Source organism: Gobio gobio (assembly GCF_949357685.1).
Source record: "Gobio gobio genome assembly, chromosome: 1".
In the NCBI taxonomy this organism is placed as follows: domain Eukaryota; kingdom Metazoa; phylum Chordata; class Actinopteri; order Cypriniformes; family Gobionidae; genus Gobio; species Gobio gobio.
The window spans coordinates 19,006,439-19,032,513 of NC_137097.1; the positions used below are offsets into that span (position 1 = coordinate 19,006,439).

Below are 26,075 nucleotides of genomic sequence, written 5' to 3' on the forward strand. Positions count from 1 at the left end.
CTCGCGAGAATTAGTTTATCAGCCAGAATATTCTTGCCTACTCTTTTATGAATACTGAGGATTCGGACATACTATTCGTTCGCCTACTACTGCTTGCAGTTCTTGTTATCAGTCATTTCATATTCTCCAGTTGACTTGTACCCATCATGATCGCATCAACCTGGCGCCCCCTGGGTTTTAATACTATTGTTCATAAAACTAGTGTTGCAGTTTAGTTTACAATGTGTGATTTTGGACATGAAATGAACCGTTTTGCCAAATTTTGTGTGTTGGTGCGCTGCAAAAAATGCATTTCTTACTTAGTATTTTTGTCTTGTTTTCAGTCTAAATATCTAAAAAAATCTTACATTAAGAAGCATTTACTAGACAAACAAAAGTTTTTGTCTTGTTTTGGGGGAAAATAACTCAAAATGAAGGGAGTTTTTGCTTAAAATAAGCAAAATAATCTACCAATGGGGTAAACAAAATAATCTTGTTTTCTGTTTGAATTAAGATTATTTTTCTTACCTCATTGGGCGATTATTTTGCTTATTTTAAGCAAAAACTCCCTTCATTTTGAGTTATTTTCCCCCAAAACAAGACAAAAAAGTTTGCTTGTCTAGTAAATGCTTCTTAATGTAAGATTTTTTAGATATTTGGACTGAAAACAAGACAAAAATACTAAGTAAGAAAAGCATGTTTTGCAGTGTGCGTTAAGAGTTTAGGAAATTTGTTGCAAAAAATTGTCATAGCGATTGTAAAAAACGGTAAACTTCAAACCCTAAATTAACTTTTTCCAAATTTCAGGTCCTATCTAGCTAACTTCAAAGTTTGTTTACTCTGGTTAGACATTGTACACTTATTTTCAGGTGTCTTTACACTTAAATTAACTTTATAGCTATATACATATTTTTAATATCAGACATGCATTTCAGTGCTAACACACAAAGATCATTTGTATTGTATAAATAATGCATTCCCCTAAACAAAACCTTTAAAGTCTCTCAGTCTTTACTAGTTTCCTAATATTTTCAGCTCATCACTGAACAACATGTATTTAAATATGTATTTCACCAATACATTCAGCCCTGAATTTTGGTCATCTCTTGTATTATTTGTATTTGGGCACTTCTGTGAATGTAGACTGGAGTGAGAGTGAGTGTGTGTGTGTGTGTGTGTGTGTGTGTGTGTGTGTGTGTGTGTGTGTGTGTGTGTGTGTGTGTGTGTGTGTGTGTGTGTGTGTGTGTGTGTGTGTGTGTGTGTGTGTGTGTGTGTGAGAGAGAGAGAGAGAGAGAGAGAGAGAGAGAGAGAGAGAGAGAGAGAGAGAGAGAGAGAGAGGGACTTTTATTTTGGTGTGATTGGTGTGACGTCATAAGTCCGCGCCGCGCTCCCGCATGTGTTGTGTTTCTGCTGAAGAAAGGTTTGTGTGTTTTAAGCGTTTAAAGTGTTTAAAATTATAGAAACCATCTTCAAAGTTTTACAGGCAGAATGAATGATGTATTATTAAATGTAACACAGCATTGCTTTATCTAACATTTATCAGTGTTGTGTGAGTAAAGTAACAGAATAAAAAAGAGTTCAGTCTCTGGAGAGTAGAGATGATGGAGAAACTGAGCTTTATCACACTCTCTAGTGTTCATTATTAGTGTGTAGTGCTAGTGTTGAGTGTTACTGAGACTGAACTAGAGCTGATAGAGACTCAGTTCATCATATAAACATGAGTTCAGTCTCTGGAGAGTAGAGATGATGGAGAAACTGAGCTTTATCACACTCTCTAGTGTTCATTATTAGTGTGTAGTGCTAGTGTTGAGTGTTACTGAGACTGAACTAGAGCTGATAGAGACTCAGTTCATCATATAAACATGAGTTCAGTCTCTGGAGAGTAGAGATGATGGAGAAACTGAGCTTTATCACACTCTCTAGTGTTCATTATTAGTGTGTAGTGCTAGTGTTGAGTGTTACTGAGACTGAACTAGAGCTGATAGAGACTCAGTTCATCATATAAACATGAGTTCAGTCTCTGGAGAGTTGAGATGATGGAGAAACTGAGCTTTATCACACTCTCTAGTGTTCATTATTAGTGTGTAGTGCTAGTGTTGAGTGTTACTGAGACTGAACTAGAGCTGATAGAGACTCAGTTCATCATATAAACATGAGTTCAGTCTCTGGAGAGTTGAGATGATGGAGAAACTGAGCTTTATCACACTCTCTAGTGTTCATTATTAGTGTGTAGTGCTAGTGTTGAGTGTTACTGAGACTGAACTAGAGCTGATAGAGACTCAGTTCATCATATAAACATGAGTTCAGTCTCTGGAGAATAGAGATGAGAGAAATTAAATAAATATATAGTGTTTGTGTAATTTGTTTTCTTTTATTAGTTTGTTGTGCTAGTTTTGAGTGTTACTGAGACTGTTGATACTGAAATAGAGCTGATTGAGACAATCAGAGATTTAATGTGGATTTTTTTTCCGTCTTAAACAGGACAAACACACAGAAAAACTCCTGGAGAAGCAGCTGAGATCATTAATAAAGATGGTGTTTATTAAAGAGGAGAGTGAAGACCTGAGGATTGAAAATGTATTCAGTTTGAAACATGAAGAAACTGAGGAACAAAGAAAGAAAGAGGAGAGTGAAGACCTGAGGATTGAAAATGTATTCAGTTTGAAACATGAAGAAACTGAGGAACAAACAGAGAAAGAGGAGAGTGAAGAGATGAAGATTGAAGAAACATTGAGAGTGAAACATGAAGAAACTGAGGAACAAACAGAGAAAGAGGAGAGAGAAGACGTGAAGATTGAAGAAACATTGAGAGTGAAACATGAAGAAACTGAAGAACACACAGGTTGGTTTCATTCTCAAAGCTGAGCTCACTCATTTGATATTTTCAAGTCTACACGCTCACAGATCCTCTCATTATAACAAGCAAAGCTTACTCAATGTAAATAATTTTTTGTGCTGTTAGATTCATTGGTTTATAGAGGGATTTTCTGTCGATCACTATAACAGCTGCACTGCTTGCTTTCTGTAGTCTATACTACATTCACAATTTGAAGAAAAGTTTTGTCATGTTTCTTAAGAGGACCAACGTCCACATATACCGCAAAGTTTCAGGAATGACGAACGCTTTTAATTGACTGAATCCGCTATCCTGTTCTGCGAGTCGCTCCTGAAATGGCCTAGACCAGGTAAACCCAGCCCAAACTGCAGGCGAATTGATTTCGGCCTGTACCTCAGGCTGGAAACCTGTACACATTTCTATCCTGCTTCTGTTACAAATTTGCGGGGACCAATCAGAAACCGGCTTATTCACCTGGCGCGCTATTGGCGGGTTTAACACGATGGATAGTTCGGTGCACGCGTGTAACCGAGTGCAATCTTTAACAGTTCACAGTCGTCTTGTTTCAAGCACCGAGCACACTTCAATCCGAGTTCCCACACTCGCCCCCAGGGTATTTGTAACTTGCGTTTGCAAAATCTGTGCACTCACATCTAGAGCTACACTTATGTCAATAACCAGTCAAGAAACCAAGATGTTAAAGGGATAGAAACTTCTGTCATCATTTACTCACCCTCAAGTTGTTCCAAACCTGAATGAGTTTCTTTGTTCTGCTGAACACAAAAGATGATATTTTGAATAATGTTTGTAACCAAGCAGAGAGAGCAACCATTGACTACCATAGTATTTTTAGTCAATGGTTGCTCTCTCTGCTTGGTTACAAACATTATTAAAAATATCTTCTTTTGTGTTCAGCAGAAGAAAGAAACTCATTCAGGTTTGGAACAACTTGAGGGAGAGTAAATAAAAAAGTTTTTTGGTGAACTATCCCTTTAACAAGTAAAACGTGACAGACATATTCTCTTCCATTTCTACTCTGTTAAAGAAAAGTTACTGTAATGTTAGCTTTTAGACACATCAAAGGGGGAATTTCCTTAGGCCAGATTTTGCTCCTGATTAGATTAGATTAGATTCAACTTTATAGTCATTACACAAGTACAAGGCAACGAAATGGAGTTTAGGTCTAACCAGAAGTGCAATAGCAGCAAGTGCAGGATATATACAGTGGTTGCGTAAGTGCAGGACATGGATATGTACTGAATATATATAAATATGTATAAATAGAGAGATGGTTATTACTATAAACAGAACTGAATTTACAGGTGAATATGTACAGTGAATAATTATACAGATGGCTATTACTATAAACAGAATTTACAGGTGAATATGTACTATGAATACAATATACAGATGGCTATTACTATAAACAGAATTTTACAGATAGAGGTATACAATAATATGTTAGGCTAAAATGAGGAATATAGCAGTGGATTAAGGTAGTGCAATAAATGATGGACAGAGCTATCCGAAAAAAAGTGTAAAAGTGCAGTGGAAAGTGGTTGCATATTACAGTTAGAAGTATGGTGCAAAATGCAAATGCAAACAGGGGTACTATAAATACAGTCGGCAGTGCAAATGAGCATAATCCAGTTAAGATATGGCAGTGCAAGATGTATAAGTAAACAGTTGTTACTATAATAAACAGTCGGTAGTGCAAATAACAAAGTGAAGGCAGATGTGAGGTAGGAGAGTTAGCAGTATATGAGGGGAGTGGATCAACGGGGGTTTGAGTTCAGTAAAGAGACAGCTCTGGGGAAAAAAACTGTTCTTAAGTCTGCTGGTCCTGGTCCGGTGGATCCTGAAACGCCTGCCGGAGGGCAGGAGAGAAAACAGTCTGTGGGCTGGGTGAGAGGAGTCCTTGAGGATGCTGCGAGCTCGATGCAGACAGCGTTTCCTCTGGATGTGCTCGATGGCAGGCAGTGGAGCACGACATGTCTGCCGAGATGTGGATCCCCAGGAACTTGAAACTGGAGACACGCTCAACAGCCATTCCATTGATGTGGATGGTGTCGTGTGTGCCTCTTGGCTCCTTCCTGAAGTCCACGATGAGCTCCTTCGTTTTGGTGGTGTTGAGGAGCAGGTTATTATCAGCGCACCATGTGGCCAGGTGCTGGATCTCTTCCCTGTAGGCAGTCTCATCGTTGTTGCTGATGAGACCAATCACCGTAGTGTCTTCCGCAAACTTGACGATGGAATTAGATCCATACACAGGCTTGCAGTCGGCGGTGAAGAGGGAGTAGAGAAACGGACTTAGCACACAGCCCTGTGGTACACCAGTGTTGAGTGTGATGGACGTGGAGCAGGTGGATCCTGATCGAACATTCTGGGGTCTGTCAGTTAGGAAGTCCAAAATCCAGTTACACATTGAAGTGTTGATGCCCAGGTCTCCAAGTTTGGCTATTAACTTGGTTAGTATGACCGTGTTGAATGCTGAGCTGAAGTCAACAAACAGCATGCGTGCATAAGTGTTCTTATGGTCCAGATGAGTGAGCACAGAGTGCAGTGCCATGGAAACTGCATCCTCTGTGCTCCTATTGCTGCGGTAGGCAAACTGGTGTGAGTCCAATGTGGATGGTAGAGAGTCTTTTAGGTGTTCAAGGACCAGCCGTTCAAAGCACTTCATAATGATGGGTGTGAGTGCTACAGGGCGGTAGTCATTAGGGCACCTCGGGCTAGAGTGTTTCGGCACTGGCACAATGGAAGTGCGTTTAAAGCATGATGGTACAGCTGCTTGGGCAAGAGACAGGTTGAAAAGGTCTGTAAAAACCCCAGCGAGCTGCTCCGCACATGCCCTGAGAACACGTCCAGGGATGTTGTCTGGTCCAGCAGCCTTGTGCGTGCTGATCCGGCTCAGTGCCTTGCAGACATCTGTGGAGGAGAGTGTGATTGGTGGGTGGTCAGCTGAGGGTTTGAGCTTGGTGGCAGTTTCTCTGTTGTCTCTTTCAAAACGAGCATAGAAGTAATTTAGCTCGTTCAGGAAGTTGACATCAGTGGCTGCGGGGGTGGAGTGGGTGGGTTTATAATCACTGATGGCCTGAATGCCCTGCCACATGCGTCGAGGGTCAGAGTTGGAAAAGTGTCCCTCTATCTTTAGCTTGTAGCAGTGCTTGGCCTTTTTGATGCCCCTCTTCAGGTTTGCTCTGGATGTACTGTAGGCTTGTGCATCTCCTGATCTGAAGGCAAGTGTTGCGTGACTTCAGCAGGAGTCGCACTTCCCTGTTCATCCAAGGCTTCTGATAAATGTACCCTATACAATAGCCTACTCATCAAACATTCAGTGTAAGTGTAAACACATGACATAACATTATTTAATATTTGAATCACAGCATTGACAACACAAGTGCATTTTACCTCAAACTTGCAACTAATTAACTTTCTAAAGTAGCAATCGCTTCTCGGGTCGACATTAACACACTGACAAAATTATATTCTGAATTAAAAATATTTTTATACCACTTTTTAATGTGTGATTGTGTAAAGGTGTTCACGAGATGCCAACCTTTCGCGAACTTGCTTTCAACGGCGAACACTCGTTCTCATGGAGACGGCGGTGTGCACGGAGGGGAGGGGTATGGAGTCAAAATAGGGCCACATATATCTGCAAAATAACACAATGTTTTGCAAACAAAAAATATGTTTTGCAAAAAAAAAAAGTTTTGCAAAAAAAAAATAATAATTTTGCAAAAAAAAAAATAGAATATTGAGAAAAAATGCTTTTTTGCAAGTAAAAAAATAATAATTGCAAAAGAAAAGTTACCACTGAGAGAAAAAATAAAGTTTAGCAAAGTAAAACTTCAGCAGCATTGACTTTGCACTTTTGCGCCGCTCCTTTAAATCCGCGTTTCCGTCATCCGTGCCTCTGCGGCGCAAGCTTTCCTTTGCGCTTCATTTTTCTTTGCGCCTCGCTTTGTGTCCCTGATTTGACGTGGGGGAGGGGTCAAGAGGTTGGGGTGTGTACATGGGTGTGTACAAGGGACGAAGGCGCGTCCTTCTCGTTACGTCATCAGCGCGAGCCCCAGACCGTATGGATCGATCGAAATGGCGGAGCAGAGGCATGCGGGTGATGGATCACAGGTATGTATTATTGATCGCTTTCTTATTATTAGACTCCTAACGTTATATTATTAATAACAGATACTTAAGACTGGCCAGAGGGTGGTATTTAGGGGGGTTTTGAAGTAAAATTATTTGAGTAACACTGTAAGTTAGTCTATTACGTGTGGAGAGCTTTCACTGAACATCATAATCTCAGTTTTTGATGGAGATGGGCCTGTAGAGGCTTTTTGCATCTGAGATCTTTAAATGTAATTAAAAGTTAATAATAATAATGATGATGATGATGATGATGTTCGACTGGTGTTGCTTTTTCAAATGCACGTTATAAGTGACTCAAACTCGAACTGCTTTTACATAGAGCAGCATTTCCTACTGATCAGAATCGTGAAAACACTCAAATAAGAAACAATCGTGCACAAAACACACACGGATGCATGCACAGAACTCAACACGCACACACCAGCCAAACTCTTAAGGGTGTTTTAACTTTAGCTGACTTGCATATTAATTTGTAAATCATTTTTTATACATTTAATCAAATAAATTCTTATCTTTAGGTCCATGGACCTAATGATGCCACAAGTCACCAGCTGGGAAGGATGATCATGGAAAGACTGCTATCCAAACTGCAGGATACAATGAGTCGCCTACCCCTAGATTTAGATTATTTGCAGTTTTTATGCGGTCATGAGCTTCTCTTCATTTCATCAGTCTATAATCAAATTTCAGTCCCAGAGGAACTCCTTGGTGAACTGTCAACCTTGAAATACACAGTGGATAGGCATATTGACAATAACAATGAACCTGTTACTGCCCTTGAAGTGGAATTTGGAGTTAAGGGGCCCCCAAAGTTTATTATTTCCAGAGAACATCTTCAGAACCTAGTTAATATGCAGCTATCTGTTCCATGTATTGCCGAGCTTCTTGGTGTGTCAACAAGGACAATCAAACGTCGCCTCGCTGAGTATGGCATTTCTCTAAAGGACACCTACAGTAAAATCACAGATGAAGAACTTGACAACCTAGTGAGGTCAATCAAAGCTAAAAGTCCACACCTAGGCCATAGAATGGTGAAGGGACACTTACAAGCCTTGGGTCATCGTGTGCCATGGACAAGAGTGTGGGATTCCATGCATCGAGTGGACTCTGCTGGAATACTAGCAAGAATTACACAATTGAGATGTGTAGTCAGAAGGACTTATTCCGTCAAGGGCCCTCTTCATCTTGTTCACGTAGACACAAACCATAAGCTGATAAGGTATGTCATGCGTGTCAAGCCATTGATGTAATGCTACTGATAAAAGTATATGTGACCCTTTCTGTGAAAATTATGTTGACTTTGACTTTCACATTACATTATGTGAAGTCATTATTTGTGAGTTTCTGTGTTTTCTAATTCTATTTAAATTCTTTGAAAATGTATGAAGCAATATAAGTAATGCCCAAGATTTTTTGATATTTTTAATCCTTAAAAATGACTTATGCATGTGAGTTTCTCTCTACAGTTTACACACGCATTTCAACTGGTAATAACAGATTATCTTTTATCAGATATGGCCTTGTGATATTCGGTGCCATTGATGGGTTCTCCAGAAAGGTATTTTTCTTTCTTTAATGCATTGTTGGCCTATACATTTTGGACAAATCAAATTCCTTATGGAATGCATGAGTCTAACTTTACTTTGTCTCTCAGATAATGTACCTTGGAGCTGCTACAGATAACAAGGCATCCACTGGCCTCGGTTTTTTCCTTCAGTCAGTGGAGAGACATGGGTTTCCATTGAGGTAAGACAACTTGCATCATGAGTGTGTATGAATGCTTTATTACCTCCAGTAATGATTGCTGCTTTTTGTGAACGTCACTTTGGATAAAAGTGTAAGCTAAATGTAAATTAATCCCTGCTTGTTTAAACATGGTTAACATAAGTTTTTTAAATACTGTTAGGTTTCTTTTCTAAAATACCTAGTCATATTTCATTTTTTGCATTTAGAGTTCGAGGAGACCAAGGAGTTGAAAACGTAGAGATTGCCAGATGTATGTTTTCTGTGCGAGGTTGTGGCAGGGGAAGCTACATCTCAGGAAAAAGCGTGCATAACCAGCGGTAAGCAGCAAGATACATTAGTTAAACCTTGATATGAATTTAAGTGTTCTGTTTTTAAGAATGATGATTTGTGTTCAACATCACACTGTTTTCTCTTCCATTTTTAGCATTGAGCGCCTTTGGCGTGACATATGGATGGCAGTTACAAACATCTATTATGATGTTTTGCACAGCCTTGAAGAGGAAGGATTACTAGAGCCAAGCAACAGCCTTCACCTCTTTTGCTGTCAGTTTGTGTTCCTGCCTCGTCTCCAGGCCAGCCTTGACTCCTTTACTAGTGGGTGGAATAACCATCCTCTCCGTACAGCGAGTAATCGAAGCCCAGACCAGTTGTGGGAAATTGGACTCCTGCAAAACCCTGTCACTCCTCCAGTCCAATCTGAGGTATTTTAAGAATTTATGTCTTAATGTATGTAATGTTTTCGTGCAAGATATTGCCTCAATGTCCATAAACTATAACCAACTTTTAACAGATTGCACAAGATGACGACTCTGACTGGCACACAGACAGAATCTCTGACCAGCCGTGGACAGGAATTGTAGTTCCTCCAGTCGAATGCCCCTTAACCTGTTAAACTGCAACCCCACTTTGGGGCTCACAGCTGAAAACGACCTACCTGAATTAAAACAATTATAGCTCCTGAGAACAGTGTGCTACAGGCACAATTAAGGTATCTTTGGAAAGAAGACACTTGGGACTCTACTAAAAAGCAATCAGAGTTGATAATTCTCAAACAGATAAAAAATTATAATAGTTGAAATGCCTCAAAAATTATTTGCACTACACAGAATGTTGTATTATTTCATGTAAAAATATATGAAAATAGACCTGGAGGAATCCAGTTCAGTTATGGATTGAAAGCCACACGACTTATCAGTTTATATTTCAAGTTTGAGGAAGATATAATGAAAAATGTGGTTCCTGCAAGCTTTTTTCCAAGACTATGTCTGTTCCATTTCTCCCTCCGCCTGCTTGAGGCACATCCCCAGAAATGACATCTCCCAACTAAAACAATTGCAGTTGCTAAACAATTTGCACTACATGCACAATTTAGACATCTTTAAAAAGAAGACACTTTACAGTTTATTACCCAAACATTAAAGTAGAAAAAAACTTAGAAAGACAAACAGTTATAGAAGTTGAAGTGTCTTGAAGATGATTTGTGCTACAATGAACACTTTATTATTTGATGTAAAAATATATGAAAATAAGCCTGGAGGAATCCAGTTAGTTAATGAATTGAAAGGCAAAAGTCTCATCAGTTTATATTTAAAATTTGACGAAGATATCATGAAAAATGGGGTTCCTGCATGCTTTTTTCTAAGAATATGTCCAGGTGCCAAGAAACCTACAGGAGACTTGATAACCTAATGTTATGAAGTGTACTGCAAGCTGTTTTAGCCATCATATATGATGCTTGAATGCTTTTTCAACTATAAAATAATAGGCAGAACCATAAGACTTTGTATTAGTGATTTATTTGTACAACAGAACTTATAAAAATATAATAAAAATGAAATATTAATAAAAAAGAGCTAAACTTCTTTGCAACTGAAAATACAACAAGTAATATAAGTATAATAACTATAAATATAACTAGTAATATAAATAACAATATAATATAAATATATAGCTATAAAAACACACACAATTTGCAAATGTAAAAAAAAAAAACATTTACTGGCCTTTTACTGGCGGATTCAGGTCTACAACAGCAAGTGCAGATCTTGAAGAATCTGAAAGCGTTCTTCTCTTTTCTGCTGGTTGGCTGGTGCTTGGATGCCATAGCTCATCTGAAGACTCAACCTGATGCCTGTAGAATGGCAAGGAAAGGAATGAGAATTAGCACTGCATGTCCTATTTCTGTATAGTTTGCCCATTCAATCAACAATCACACTGTCATCATTCACTCTAATTACAGGCCATCCCATGAACAATGAAACTGATGGGCAGTCGGTTAGACAGCATTCATATTGACGGCCACCTATACATTCTCACACAGCCCAAGCATCAATCTAACGGCCGGCTATACAGTGAGCATTCATATTGACGGCGGCCCATACATTCTCACACAGCCCAAGCATCAATCTAACGGCCGGCTATACAGTGAGCATTCATATTGACGGCGACCCATACATTCTCACACAGTCCTACAATCAATATAATGGCCTGTGATACAGTGAGCATTCAACAATCACACAGATGGTCGGCCGTCCAGAACTTTTCTTTTTTCGTCAATTTGTTTTTGTAGCACAGGGGAAAAAAATGCATTTTATATATTATATATATATATATATTTTTTTTTCTGTGTGTGCTAGAAAAAATGCTAAATATCAGTATATGTATAATCTATACTGGTATATTGTAATTTTTCTAGCACACAGGAAAAACATAAAATAAATACAGTCTCAATATATATATATATATATATATATATATATATATATATATATATATATATATATATATATATATATATATATATATATATATAAACAATTACATGTGTTATATATATATATATATATGTTTTATTTACACACACATGGGGAAAAATTATATATACTTTTTCCCCATGTGTGCTAGGAAAAATGCAAAATATCAGCATATGTATAATGCATACTGGTATATTGTAATTTTTCTAGCACACAGGAAAAACATAAAATAAATACAGTCTCAATATATATATATATATATATATATATATATATATATATATATATATATATATATATATATATATATATATATATATATATATATATAATATATATATATATATAAACAATTACATGTGTTATATATATATATATATATATATGTTTTATTTACACACACATGGGGAAAAATTATATACTTTTTCCCCATGTGTGCTAGGAAAAATGCAAAATATCAGCATATGTATAATGCATACTGGTATATTGCATTTTTTCTAGCACACAGAAACAATAAAATACATACATTCTCACACACATTCTCAATATACATAAACAACTACACATAGCAACTCACCGGTATATTATTGGATCAACTTCTCTGTCAACAAGCACCGTCACCGCTGTGTTCACTCTCCTTTTTCACATCGCTGCTTCGAGTGAGCTCAAATAAAGCATTTCAGCACAATAAAAACTTCTTTTGACGATCCATTGGATAATACATTCCGTCCAGTTAGTAAGATTAGCAAACAGTTACTACAAAGAGACCTCTGTTTGTTTACTAGCGCGTTAGCTTTTAGCTGTCAGATGGGGGGTGTCAGGCTCGCTGCATCTCGTCGGAGATAGCGCCACATTGGCACATTCAGATGAATAAATATTCACGCCCATGTGACAAACATACACATGCAAGGTCTCGTTGGAATCGTGTGCTCATTGGCTACATTTTCTGTCAGTCATGACGATTCAATGCTTTTATTGGCTCCAGATAAACAGACATTATCATTGGATGAGCACGTCATGACATCAGATAAAACGATCGCTATGGTTGGATATTTTTGACTATATCGCGGCTATCTTTGCATGTTTTTGAGTGGGGTTAGTTGGATTTTGTTCGTAACATTCTAAGCTTTAAACCCATGCCACTTTATTCTACCGGGAGACTGTTTTTGGTGCATTATTTTATTGCATAACAGTCTAGTATGATACTTCGCTCCGCAGAAATGCAATGTAAACAAAGGATTAACCATCAATATTACACCGTTATTGTTTCGTTGGATTAAAATGCTCTATGGGATGTTATTCAGTGGACCCTCACCTTTCCATTCGTTCTGGAATTGTTTGCAATGGATGCGTGTTTGGCTCGTAATTAGGACACTAAAGGTATGTACTCTGTTTTTATTTATAAAATCGTTGATGTGTATTGCTTACATTGATGCAAAAATACAGCCGTTATAAGCTTTTCAATGAAAAACAGTGGTCTGTCCTCGATGCTTGAGGTTTAGACCTTTAGAATGATATATAGTTTGTCAAGATTAATGATGTTTTTTTACGTTAAATCTATTAACAAACATTACACTCGTGCTAAAAATAGCGCTTCAACCCGTGCACGTGCTCATGAAGCTTATCAGGTTAACTGAAGAACTTAAGGCCCAAATGCAAACTTCTTTTAACCCAACCTCACACTCTCAAAACTTCGGAAGGGACAAGTATTTAGAAGTTTTAAATTTTGTGCTGCTTCATTCTTAATTGACACTAAATCAATCACTGAAATGACTAGGGACCAAATGATCAATTTAAAAGCAAATTAACATCCAATTCAATAAAAAACAAACTTAAGTTGACATTGTATGCTTGTTTTATTTTCTGTATTGGCTATATTTAAAGCAGAAAACTCTTGTATAACAACTTGTTCTCCTAACAATTGCATTAAGATATAAAACTTTACAATATTTAACATTGTATTCTCTATACATACACAGTAAATTTCAAATCCATATAACAACTTGTTCTTTTAACACATGCATTAGATATAAAACTTTACAATATTTAACATTGTGTTCTCTACACATACACAGTAAATTTCAAATCCATAAGAACATTTACCAATGTACAAAAGTTTTTCCCTGAACATGTACAATTCCATACATTTAGTAGCATTTTAAATTCTGTTAAAACCGTCGTCAAACTGAATGGCTTGCAACATTACGGATTTAAAAGAACTGTAGTCACCCATGTGTACTGTGGGAAATGTAATTTTTCTGGCACAGGCACTTACAACTGGGAAGCATATTTTATGTTCTGGCATCCTCTGCATACACTCATGGTCAAAATGAAGAGAAATTTTGAACTCTTTAAGTTCTGACATTAGAAGAGGTTTGTGTCCCTGGCCAGTGAGCCATTGCATAACACCGGGGACAGTTAAGGGCAGGCTGTCTCCGTCAGGGTTATCCTCTACAAGCAAAATAACTTGTTATCTCTAGGGTTGGTATTGTCTGAATTAGATCAATTACATTTTAACATTAATTTGTGTAATCTGCAGTTTTTTTAACAATATTTGTACTAAATCAACTGTCAGTTCATACATACCACAGCTTTCAATTTCTTGGAGAAAGTCTTGCAGAAAGTTGATTATAGCTGTTTCATAAGTCTCCCGTACTGATCCCTTCTCCGACATTTTCGGAAGAATGTTCTGCATGATGAAGTCTGCATCAGCCTGTGGGGAAAAAACAACCATCCATTTTCAGGTACATATACATTTGGCTTTTATCCAAAGCTACTTTATTACTATAATAACATTTGTTTTAAGTATGTGCAATCCCTGAGATCGAACCCAAGCCCTTGGGCTATGCTAGCACTGTTATCTAACCAATAAGCTACAGGAAACCATTACTGAGGTATTAAGAGCAATCCATTTTCTACTATTATTTTCTGTAAGGAACAAGTTTGACAATTATTTTTTAACTTGGCAAATAATAATTTTCCTATATATAATATTTCTAAAATGAAATACAAAATATAGGCTTTCAGTTATTGATACCTTATCATCACCATCCACCACATCAGGGACAAAGAACTGGTGGCAAAGTCCTGAATGGTTTTCCAGGATGTCCACAAAATTGTAGACTTCAAGACCTTTTCGGATTTGCTTCAACAAAGGGACCAAACGTAGAGTTGCATGCAGCACAATTGATCTGAAAAAAGAACCAGGAAATTCTTGCATAATATAGACAGTGTTGTGGCTAATCAGTATATCTGGTAGGCAGCAAAATTAAAACCGTTTGCAAGGTTTCAAATGTAAACAAGTTATAAGACTTTTTCTGACCTTATTATGGCCTCTTTGTTCTCAGGTTTAATGGCCCCAGTAAAACCACAGTTAATTATTTGATCATTCCATGCAGAGAGCTCGGTTTCTTCTTCCTCCACCTGAAAACACAAACACGTAAACTGTGGCAAGTAGTATGCTTGCGTAGAAATAAAATCTGATTTCATAAAAGCTTTTTGGAAAAAATTACTACCTTTTTAATCAAATTATAAAGTTCAGCATCATCCACATCATCTATAGTGAGAGTTGATTCATCCAAGTCTCCAGATGAGAGATAATCAAAGCACCACGGCCTCAAGAAACGGGGGGCAGGCCCACCCTGAGCGAGACTAACCGAAAACACTTCTCCAGCAGTCCTGAAATAAAGAATACAAAGTAATATTTAGTTGTATGCAAAAATGACAACTGACATGTTACTACAATGTAAAATATTACTAACCTAAAAAATCCCTTGTCCAGATTACTTAGGGAGTAGATGGGGCTCTTCCCTCTCTGGTGTCCTCTATGCTCAAAGAGGTGTTTCTCAATCTCACCAATCAAATCTACAAACAAATATACAAATGTACATGTTAAAAAAGAATGTTATTTACTACATTGTACAATTATAAGCCCATTAAAACATACCAAATCTCATAATGACACATGTGGTAACTGTTTATTGTTTTTCTAAACTTTTAATTGTTCCGATGAATATAAAAACCTAAGGCAATTGTGAACCTGACTTGCCTGAAAGAAATTCCTTACGAATGGCACCTGTGTCAACACCAGCTTCCCCCAAAAATGTTACACGCAAAGTATTGCCCGGGGTTCCTCTCTTTTGTCTTTGCCACTGCACCATAGCTCTTTGATAGAAGTCAGTTCGAGAAACACAGATCTTGAAATCCTTGCTGTCATCTACCCTACTTGCCAACAAACGCAATACATCATCTGGACTATAAAAACAGGAAAAAAAAGATTAGTAAAGAATTCTGATGTCTCAGGGTTGTTAAAATGTCATAAATAGACTTTACCTTTTCATGTCTGGGCCTTGGTTTTGCTGTACTGGTGTGCCACACGGAGGACTGCTCTCATAATCCAGTGTCTGTAATATACTGAGTATATACCCAATGGTTATATTGACTTCTTATAACATTTACAACGTGTTACAACACTTATAATACTTAAAACATGTTTTTAATACATAACCTTATTAAATGTCTGTTAATGAAATAACTTTTCAAATCAATAAAAATTACCTATCTCCACAAACACTTGCATGCATGGGCAACTCTGTCTGTGAAAATGTGTCTAAACAAATGGGACACTGTCCCTCATCCTATAATGGCAAAAGGACAACTGATTAAGCATTATACAATAAAATCCCAAATAAAACACAATTGGTTATTTCCAAACTCCAATCAAGTCATTTGTTTAATTGGTCACTTTAAATACTTTGATCACCAAGTATTTTGCAAGATCTAAACAAGCACTCACTGTTTTAGTTTTTTAACTTTACAAAAAACATTCTGATTCAGTTCTAAATGTTTAGTAAATTGCATTGACTTTAACATTTGTGTAGTGTTTTAAAACTATAAAAATAGGGCATTCTCAACCAGTGTTATTTACCTCTTGCAAAATGGTCTTTATGTACCAGTGAGAGACAGTATAATTACAATCAATTAATCAAAAGTGCTTGGCAATAAGGCACTACAAAGAAAATACCATTACCGTTAGTAATAAAATCTTAACATGGCATCTAATTAATTTTACTAACTGCACCGGTCCTTATGCACTTATATTAAAATTAAAAGCAAATGTATTCTCAAATATTTTGAATATATTAAAAACACAGCATTTTCATTTAGCTCACCTCAAAACTTGTGGTGGGTGTAGGAGAACAAGTTTGTATTGAAGTGGTGGGTGTAGGTGTAGAAGCTGGGGCTGTAGGGGTAACTGCTCTGGTAATCTCACCAACTACTTTTACATCATCATCTTCATCTTCAGTAGTCTGAAATGACAAAACGAGATATATATTCTGCCTAAAAGAAAACTTAACTGAAAAATGTTATAATAAAGTCTACTAAAAAATGTCATTGTGTAAACAACATACCTCATCATTAGCTGACTGTGTGCAGCCACCACAAGATTTAACATGCAAGTACAAAACTGGTAGTGGCATTGTGGTTTTACAAGTACGACACTCAACCTTTGGCATCTTCGCAAACTCTTCTGCTGAGAATGGCAGTGGATCAAGACATAACTCATCTTGAAGAGGGACCATATACAGTGCTGTTCTTCCAGCGGTGGTAGCCATTTTGAGAAGGCTGCCTGTATAACCCTCTGAGTCTGGAGGGACAACAGTAAGCTTTCTTCTTCCATTCCCACCTGACAATTTAAAAACACATTAACAAATCCAGCAATAAAAGGTCTTTACTATATAATTGGGCTTTATACTGTAGCTAAAAACGATGTCAAAAAACAGTGCTTCCCATATTCTATTAAAGGGATAGTTCACCCAAAAATGAAAATTCTGTCATCATTTACTCACCCTCAAGTTGTTCCAAACCTGTATGAGTTTCTTTGTTCTGCTGAACACAAAGGAAGATATTTGGAAGAATGTTTGTAATCAACAGATCTCGGTCCCCATTGACCATAGTATATATTTTTCCTACTATGAAAGTCAATGGGGACCGAGATCTGTTGATTACAAACATTCTTCGAAAAATCTTCCTTTGTGTTCAGCAGAACAAAGAAACTCGTACAGGTTTGGAACAACTTGAGGGTGAGTAAATGATGACAGAATTTTCATTTTTGGGTGAACTATCCCTTTAACACTTCCCAGTGTACTGTTATTAAAAATGGATGTAGCCTGGGATTTAAGGTTAGAATGCCAGGGGAACTGTTCAATTAATAACTACCTATGGAAATTACTTACACTACAGTATACTCTACTCAGATATTCATGTTTGTGTCTGTTCTGGTTGACAGTACAGCATACCTGGTGCCTTATAAAGTAACCACCCTCCAGTAAGTGACTTCATCTTTGGAAATTCAGCTTCAAGGAGCTTGCATAACTGAAATAAACATGAAACAGAACAAGGGTCCTCAAACAACCATACAAAGTAAAAACTAAATCTTTATCACATTGAAAATTTTATGTGCATTTGTTTGTCATTTTTATACATACTAATTCACATTTTACTATGTTGAAGCAAATTATGTTCATTCATCTCAGCATGTTTTGAAAGTGGAATATAACTTTGAAGCAGTAAATTATATATTATTCGCAGGGTGATATAAAAATAATCCTGCTCTAAAATCAGATGGCACAAACTAACAAATTAGATTGTACTATAAAATGAACTTACATCCGAGTGGTTCACATTGGATGAAATTGTAATCACCCGTTTTCCTAGTCCAGCCTGGAGTAGTTCAAGCTCTTCAGAAGGTGTGGGTGAGGTGTCAGTGTTGCTGCTCATTAAATATATGGGAACAGCAAATGGTTTCCAAGGTGTGGCTTTCAAATGTATTTGTGGATTTGGAGTTTTCTTCTTTGCTTTTTTAAACATCCCAGGAAAAGATCTACAAATAATAATAAAAAAAGTTAATTATAATATTAAACATTCAAAAGACAATTGTTAAGATAATTAGATGTGGATGCGGCAACCTGGCCATATCCTGCTCTATTCGAGGCTGAGAAATAGCAGGAGGCTGCTGTCGTTGTTGTGGCTGCTGCTGCTGACCCTGAGCTGACTGAATCTGACCAAGGCTTTGGGTCAGAAGACCTATTAAATTCTGTGCAGCTGTACAGACATCTGAATATTCTCTCTGTTAAATGTCATGACAACATCATATAGGATTATCTGGATCCGGGGTTTTAAACTCAGTTCCTGGAGGGCCGCAGCTCTGCACAGTTTAGCTCAAACCCTAATCAAACACATCTGATTCAGCTAATCAAGATCTTCAGGATTACTAGAAACCTCCAAACAGGTGTGGGTTGGAGCTATTTTGAGCTAAACTGCAGAGCTGTGGCCCTCCAGGAATTGAGTTTCACACAAATGATCTAGAATAAGTGACAATGACATGTATCATATAAACATCACAGCTTTTAAACATAGTCTATAGGGATGTGACCTACTGTATATAAATCAACTTGTTCGGAATCTGAAAGAGGTTTATTTCAAATTATGTTTGCACTAAGGCATTTGTGTTGTATCATTTGTTTTCAATTTACAGTATATTTTGAGAGACACCTTTGGCATCGTATATAGTCCACAATACAACTAGGGCGTGGAGAATAATTATCATTATTTATTAATTATAAAACAACGTGAAAGGTGTGCATATTGAGAGAAATGTACAGCCACCGACACACTTAACGTTGCGTCGGCGATTAGCTAATCGCCACATTAACCGCATTAATTGATCTCTAACTTACGTAACTTGAGCAAACGAGTTGATACACATCTAGCGAACTTGAAGAAAGCGATCAATAATACATACCTGTGATCCATCACCCGCATGCCTCTGCTCCGCCATTTCGATCGATCCATACGGTCTGGGGCTCGCGCTGATGACGTAACGAGAAGGACGCGCCTTCGTCCCTTGTACACACCCATGTACACACCCCAACCTCTTGACCCCTCCCCCACGTCAAATCAGGGACACAAAGCGAGGCGCAAAGAAAAATGAAGCGCAAAGGAAAGCTTGCGCCGCAGAGGCACGGATGACGGAAACGCGGATTTAAAGGAGCGGCGCAAAAGTGCAAAGTCAATGCTGCTGAAGTTTTACTTTGCTAAACTTTATTTTTTCTCTCAGTGGTAACTTTTCTTTTGCAATTATTATTTTTTTACTTGCAAAAAAGCATTTTTTCTCAATATTCTATTTTTTTTTTTGCAAAATTATTATTATTTTTTTGCAAAACTTTTTTTTTTTGCAAAACATATTTTTTGTTTGCAAAACATTGTGTTATTTTGCAGATATATGTGGCCCTATTTTGACTCCATAGAGGGGCTGTGTGTGTGTGTGTGTGTGTGTGTTGTGTGTGTGTGTGTGTTGTGTGTGTGGCGTGCAGGGGCGTAAATCGCAGAGTGGATGGGGGGGACAGGACCCCCCCTATCTGAGGGCTGTCCCCCCCTAAAAACCATGCTGAGTATTGTAAATAATATAACAATATATATTTAAAATAAATGTGTAAGTAGTAAAACAATACAAACGCAAACGGGACAAAAAAAATGCGTTTTAAGTTTAGAAACATTTTGAGTCCCCCCTTGCCTCACAGTGGTTTGATCCACCGTGCACCTCAACTAACATAGTAGAACGTAGAAAAACTACCACACAAGTTTGGGGAGAGAACTGCTTCAGACAGCAGTTGTGAAACACCAGTAAGTCGCGGTCAAGGCTATTTTATTCACTTTAAACGTCAGATGAAGTGATTCTTTTCTTTTTAATACAGATTAGGGAAAACACTGTTAACATCACTTGCCCACCGCCGCACCGCCCCGCTCCGCTGTATAGTAATAAAATCATTGAGTTCAGTTAGAGAACTGACAAAACAATTAAAAACTGAACGTGTCTGCTCAATACAGCACGAGCCGAACGAGCAAACAGCTGACAGACAAGATTATCGAAGATTTGGTTTCAAAGTGTAAAAGCGCCTATTTAAGGGAGTGTGTCATTGTACTGTTTTGTTGTTGTGTTTTTCATTACGAATAATAGGCTATTGAACCCAAAATTCAAGCAACCCGCCCCCAAATTAAAAAAATTGAAGTTCAGTCAGATCTGTGTAGGGTTTTGCTCAATATGATGATAAGTGGCAGATCAGAGGCTTCTGCAGTTGAATATCTAAATATCTGAATATCATAGTATAACATACTATGTGGAGGACGCAAGATAATTGAATAATTATAATATGACTGCGTGGTGAACCTTAATCGTATGTAAACTACTATCGCTTTGTGTTGTTGGTCAGATAAAATGACAGAGAAAAGAAAAACGGAGATTAGATTATTAGATAATTTTTCAGTGCACCAAAACGGCAAATAAGTATGAAATGTTTTATTTTTTTTTTATTTTTTTTGTGGTACATATATCCTTACAAGTACGATTTTGGCTGTATTATTTGTGTCCCCTTCAAAAATTGCTCTTTTCTAAAAATCTCTTCTCTTAATCTAAAACTTTTAGATTAAATTTACGCCCCTGGTGGCGCGTGTGTATGTGAGAGAGACGCGTGAGTGAGAGACGCAGGGGAAGGAAATGCAGCTGAAGGTTATTTGCTCAATGAAAGACATTGATGAAGACGAAAACTAAGGACATTTAATCTATAATTTTATTTTAGTCAGTTTTGCCAAACACACATTACAGTTTTGGTTAGTTACCATTTTTTTGTAATGCCTCGTTTTTATTTTTATTTCAGTTAATGACAACCCACCTAGTTTTCGTTTTTTCGTTCGCTTTCGTTAACGATTAAAACCTTGGTAACGATGAGACGAGATGAAGTTACTTGCAGTAGTGCTCCGGTCTGCAACGCTGTATCATCTTGATAGCACAATGACTCTTTGTACTTCTGTCCAACTTCCGACTTTTCGGCTATTTTTTTGTAGCTGGTGTTGGAAATTGCCGTTTCCTCCCCAGTTCTTTGGTTTGTCAATAAGTAGACGCAAGAGATTCAGTAAAAGTATAAAAGTAAATTGAAAGTTTAATAAAGCAAAATCAGATCAGCTTCTGAGCTCAGGATTACAGAACAGCAAATCAATACTGACATACGGGCGGTCCGTAATGTCTCACAAGGCTAAGTATGCAGTTTTTATTCTTGTGTTGGTGACGCCTTTCTCCTGGTTCGATGAACACCTTCCAATGGCCTTTGCTCCTCTATTTGGCATCTGCACACAAAAACATACCAAGCATAGCCGCTCCCCCACTGCCAGCTCATGGTTTCAAATACTTTCGCTATCAGAGCGTGCCTCTAGTTAATTCATATGGTGACTGGCTTTAGTCACCATAGGCCTCTGCTGTAAGTGGTTACACAAGCATATTAAAAGATTCCAAACATATTGTAATATACCAAACATAGTTAACCTTTTTAGATAACACATAATTGTCCCATAAAACATAATTATCCCACACTGGATATAAATCATTTGTTGCGTCTAAATATGAATGAGGATAGGGTTATTGATAAATCGAATTGTTATTGTTGTTCTTATTATCATTTAGGGGGGCTTAGGAACATTTTGGGGTAGCTTCAGCCCCCCTAAAATAGGCCTAACGACGTCCCTGATGCTGAGGATACATTACAACTTACTGTCATGTGGTGTAATCGCTAAATCAGTGTTTCAACAGGGGAAAGACGTCAATATAACTGCTTGTAAACTAAACAATGTCATGTAACGTTAGCATCACATTTACCTCAGGCAGTCATTCAGTGTCAACATATATTTAGTGAAAGAGTTGATTTCTCTAGTGAATAAAATTATGCTCTATATTATCCGTTATATTCATTATATTCTACTTAACCTGTTAGTGATGTCTTGATTATTTCATGCATGTTAAATAAACCTGTCGTGAAAATGACCTACACTGTGTATAAAATTATATTTCAACAATGAATTGGAGAAAAAACTATTTTATAATTGGAGTTAAGGGTCCTGCACACGGTGCGATTTTTCTAAATCCTCTGCGAATGTTGCTTGTCAGACTGTACGAACACGATCCCTGATGTAATACATGTCACACTGTAGGATCTCAGTTGTCATTATGTCAGACTGTACGACAGTCAAACGCGAAAACGGACGCAAGCAAGAGACACGTATGGACTGAGTTTTACATCATCAATCCGTGACACGTTCATTAACGGTGAGCCGCATTCACAGACACAACGGTAGCGGTCAGCAAACAACAAAAACAAGCGCTGGCATTTTTCATTCACCTGACTCTTTTCGACATGTTCCCTGTTGTGCAGCTGAAGCTTGACCTAACAGAATTAAAGGGGTGGTAAAACACATTCTTTCGAAGGCTTGATTGTGTTTGTGGGGTGCACTGTAACGTGTTCATGCTTCGTTTAAAAAAAAATTGCATTATTTTTCATAAATTTTACCTTTATTCTACACTACTCTGTCCCTCTTTGTAAAAACGGTATGAAGCCAGTCCCTCAAAAATACGCAATGGGCTCAGATTGGTTAGCTGGCCCAGTGTGTTGTGATTCGCTAACCGCCCTGTGCACGTTTGTCGGAAACGTCACGCCCCTTACCTTACCGGTAGACTGTGCTTTGGGTAGTACTAGAAACAATGGCATCAATAAAACCATACCAATTTGAGCCCGAATCGGACCCAGACAATTTTAGTGAAGATGATCGAGCAGAACCTGTTCAGTCCTCAAGAGTAAAGACTGCGGATCTATAGTGATCGCTACTGAATGGCACCGTTACTTTTGTATTTTTAGAACGATTATAGCCAAATAGAATGTCGCAAGAATGAACTCTAAACATTGGCTTTACTAGTAGCCAAATCAAACACAGAACCATGTTTAGCATGCCTGTAGATAAACAATACATAAAAGCTCTAATCAAAGAATAATTTACACTAATGCCAAGTTCTCTGTTGAGATTTAAAAAAAAGTTTGTAACGTTAAGTATGAATGAGCATTTAACAAACTGGTTTGCAGAGCCAAACAGCGTTGTCATCTGTTTACTTCCTTGCCACAACGTACAATTAACAATACAGACTATTACAGGAAAACACATCAACGAAAAATAAATCATACTTACAGGTTGTGGCCCGTAAACAGCTTCTGTTTTTGAATCCATCCTTCAGGACAAGCCGCTGTGCGAATCCTGCATTGAACTCGCGAAGATTGTGGAAGCTTTCCTCCGTGAATATTGCAGCGGGAGCCCTGGCAGTGTTTGTCTTGTGCAGCTGAACCGCGGCTCGTGTATTGCAAATACAGACGGATATTGTCCATTATGTCACATTTTCCGGTCTTCTCATCCGACCCCTGTTCCCCTCTGTCTCATACACACACGCATATAACATGATGTTGAATATTAAACGCACTGCAACGCACCCCCGTCCCTAGGAAGGCTGAACAAAGTGGACCTGCAACTTTGTTGATGAAAATAACAGCGTTTCGTCGGCATTGCGGCAACAACACTCCAGCCTACTAACCACAACAACGCTTTCCCGCGGCGATACAAAATGGCCTCGCCCCCCCTTATTTAATATTCTCGGAGGAGGGGTTTATGTAAATATTGGGGCTGGTGATGTCAGAGACCCTGGAGGAATGTCTAGTAGTCCCTACTGGCCGTTTGCTGTAGTCCTTAGAAATTGATTTCTTTAAAAGCAAATATCTCCCTTTGCTTTAAACTTTGAACATTGTAACTTTGCAGATGTTGTTTATGCTCAAACAGCAACATTACACATTAGCTAAAGTTAGAAAAGTCAAATCGTGGTTTACCAACCCTTTAAATAGCAAATCGAATCATAATATCTGTCAGAAAAATCGCAATTAGATATTTTCCCCAAATCGCAAAACCCTATATTACAAACCACTTCAATAACAACTGTGGCAGTGTCCTGAACACATAGAATCCAAACATGATGAAAAGAGAGTTTGTACATTTTCCTAAAGAAATGTAACCCCTCTTTCTGTAGCTTACTGGGAATAGGATGTAACATACATGTTTCTGGTTTAATGTCTTTGTCTGTTGTTTTGTGCCATTGAACTGCGGTTAACTTTTTTTTTGTCTGTTTTAGATCTGATGGCACTAAAAGTGGAGAGCCAAGAACTAAATCCAATGGAAGAGAAAGATCCGTATGGGCAACATCATGATTTCATAGCTGGAGAAAAATCTTTTAGTTGCTCACAGACTGAAAAGATTTCCTCACAAAAAAAGTCTGGAAAGAGTTTAATTGAAAAACAGCACCTTAAAGTCCACAGGAAAATGAACACTGGGGAGAAGCCTTACACCTGCCAGCAGTGTAGAAAGAGTTTCAGACGTAAAGGAAACCTTGAGGAACACATTAAAATTCACACTGGAGAGAAGCCTCACACCTGCCAGCAGTGTGGAAAGAGTTTCACTCGAAAAGGGCATCTTAAAGGCCACATGAGACTTCACACTGGAGAGAAGCCTTACACCTGCCAACAGTGTGGAAAAAGTTTCACTGATAAAGGGCATCTTAAAGGCCACATGAGAATTCACACTGGAGAGAAGCCTTACACCTGCCAACAGTGTGGAAAGAGTTTCACTGATAAAGGAACCCTTGGGAAACACAATAGAATTCACACTGGAGAGAAGCCTTACACCTGCCAACAGTGTGGAAAGAGTTTCACTCATAAAGAGTCTCTTAAAGTCCACATGAGAATTCACACTGGAGAGAAGCCTCACACCTGCCAACAGTGTGGAAAGAGCTTTACTCGAAACGGGCTTCTTAAAGGCCACATGAGACTTCACACAGGAGAGAAGGCTTACCCCTGCCCACAGTGTGGAAAGAGTTTCACTCATAAAGCAAACCTTAAGAAACACATGAGAATTCACACTGGAGAGAAGCCTTACACCTGCCCACAGTGTGGAAAGAGTTTCACTCGTAAAGGTCATCTTAAAGTCCACATGAGAATTCACACTGGAGAGAAGCCTTACACCTGCCCACAGTGTGGAAATAGTTTCACTCGTAAAGGAACCCTTCAGGAACACATGAGAATTCACACTGGAGAGAAGTCTCACACCTGCCAACAGTGTGGAAAGAGCTTTACTCGAAAAGGGCTTCTTAAAGTCCACATGAGAATTCACACTGGAGAGAAGCCTTACACCTGCCCACAGTGTGGAAATAGTTTCACTCGTAAAGGAACCCTTCAGGAACACATGAGAATTCACACTGGAGAGAAGCCTTACACCTGCCAACAGTGTGGAAAGAGTTTCACTCATAAAGCAAGCCTTGAGAAACACATGAGAATTCACACTGAAGAGAAGCCTTACACCTGCCAAGAGGTAATGACCCCTTCCTCTCAAAACATAACTCTGCTCCAGTGCACAAAGCAAGATCCATAAAGACATGGAAGTGGAGGAACTTGACTGGCCTGCACAGAGTCCTGACCTCAACCCCGATAGAACACCTTTGGGATGAATTAGAGCAGAGACTGAGAGCCAGGCCTTCTCCTCCAACATCAGTGCCTGACCTCACAAATGTGCTTCTAGAAGAATGATAAAATAAAATAAAATCCCATAAACACACTCCTAAACCTTATGGAAAGCCTTCCCAGAAGAGTTGAAGCTGCTATATCCGCAAAAGGCTGGCCAGGGTTAGTTCACCC

The 26,075-nt window shown here is 38.1% G+C and overlaps 3 protein-coding genes across 4 annotated transcripts; 2 read left to right on the forward strand and 1 right to left on the reverse strand.

The window, feature by feature from the left end:
• The first annotated feature begins 1,364 nt into the window (after positions 1-1,364).
• Positions 1,365-26,075, forward strand: LOC307127808 (uncharacterized protein). Its single transcript, XM_079819254.1, has 3 exons — positions 1,365-1,399; positions 2,461-2,821; positions 24,521-26,075. Exons 2-3 carry the CDS (start codon positions 2,512-2,514, stop codon positions 25,810-25,812), a joined length of 1,602 nt encoding a protein of 533 aa, XP_079675380.1. The 5' UTR covers positions 1,365-1,399; positions 2,461-2,511; the 3' UTR covers positions 25,813-26,075.
• LOC307135871 (uncharacterized protein) lies at positions 6,836-10,532 on the forward strand. Its single transcript, XM_079832579.1, has 6 exons — positions 6,836-8,189; positions 8,483-8,528; positions 8,625-8,716; positions 8,923-9,033; positions 9,141-9,417; positions 9,507-10,532. Exons 1-6 carry the CDS (start codon positions 7,531-7,533, stop codon positions 9,606-9,608), a joined length of 1,287 nt encoding a protein of 428 aa, XP_079688705.1. The 5' UTR covers positions 6,836-7,530; the 3' UTR covers positions 9,609-10,532.
• LOC307135361 (uncharacterized protein) lies at positions 13,304-19,325 on the reverse strand. 2 transcript variants are annotated; one of them, XM_079831726.1, is made up of 15 exons: positions 19,274-19,324; positions 18,438-18,598; positions 18,139-18,352; positions 17,769-17,844; positions 16,881-17,155; positions 16,641-16,778; positions 16,027-16,106; positions 15,802-15,882; positions 15,518-15,723; positions 15,231-15,333; positions 14,985-15,147; positions 14,792-14,892; positions 14,507-14,660; positions 14,056-14,182; positions 13,305-13,920 (listed from the first exon to the last, which is right to left on the reverse strand). In XM_079831726.1, the coding sequence occupies exons 1-15, from the start codon at positions 19,307-19,309 to the stop codon at positions 13,628-13,630; spliced, it is 2,208 nt and encodes a 735-aa protein (XP_079687852.1). In that variant the 5' UTR covers positions 19,310-19,324; the 3' UTR covers positions 13,305-13,627. The 2 variants fall into 2 exon arrangements, with proteins under 2 accessions (XP_079687853.1, XP_079687852.1); XM_079831727.1 differs by lacking the exon at positions 18,438-18,598 and having other exon boundaries at positions 13,304-13,920; positions 19,274-19,325.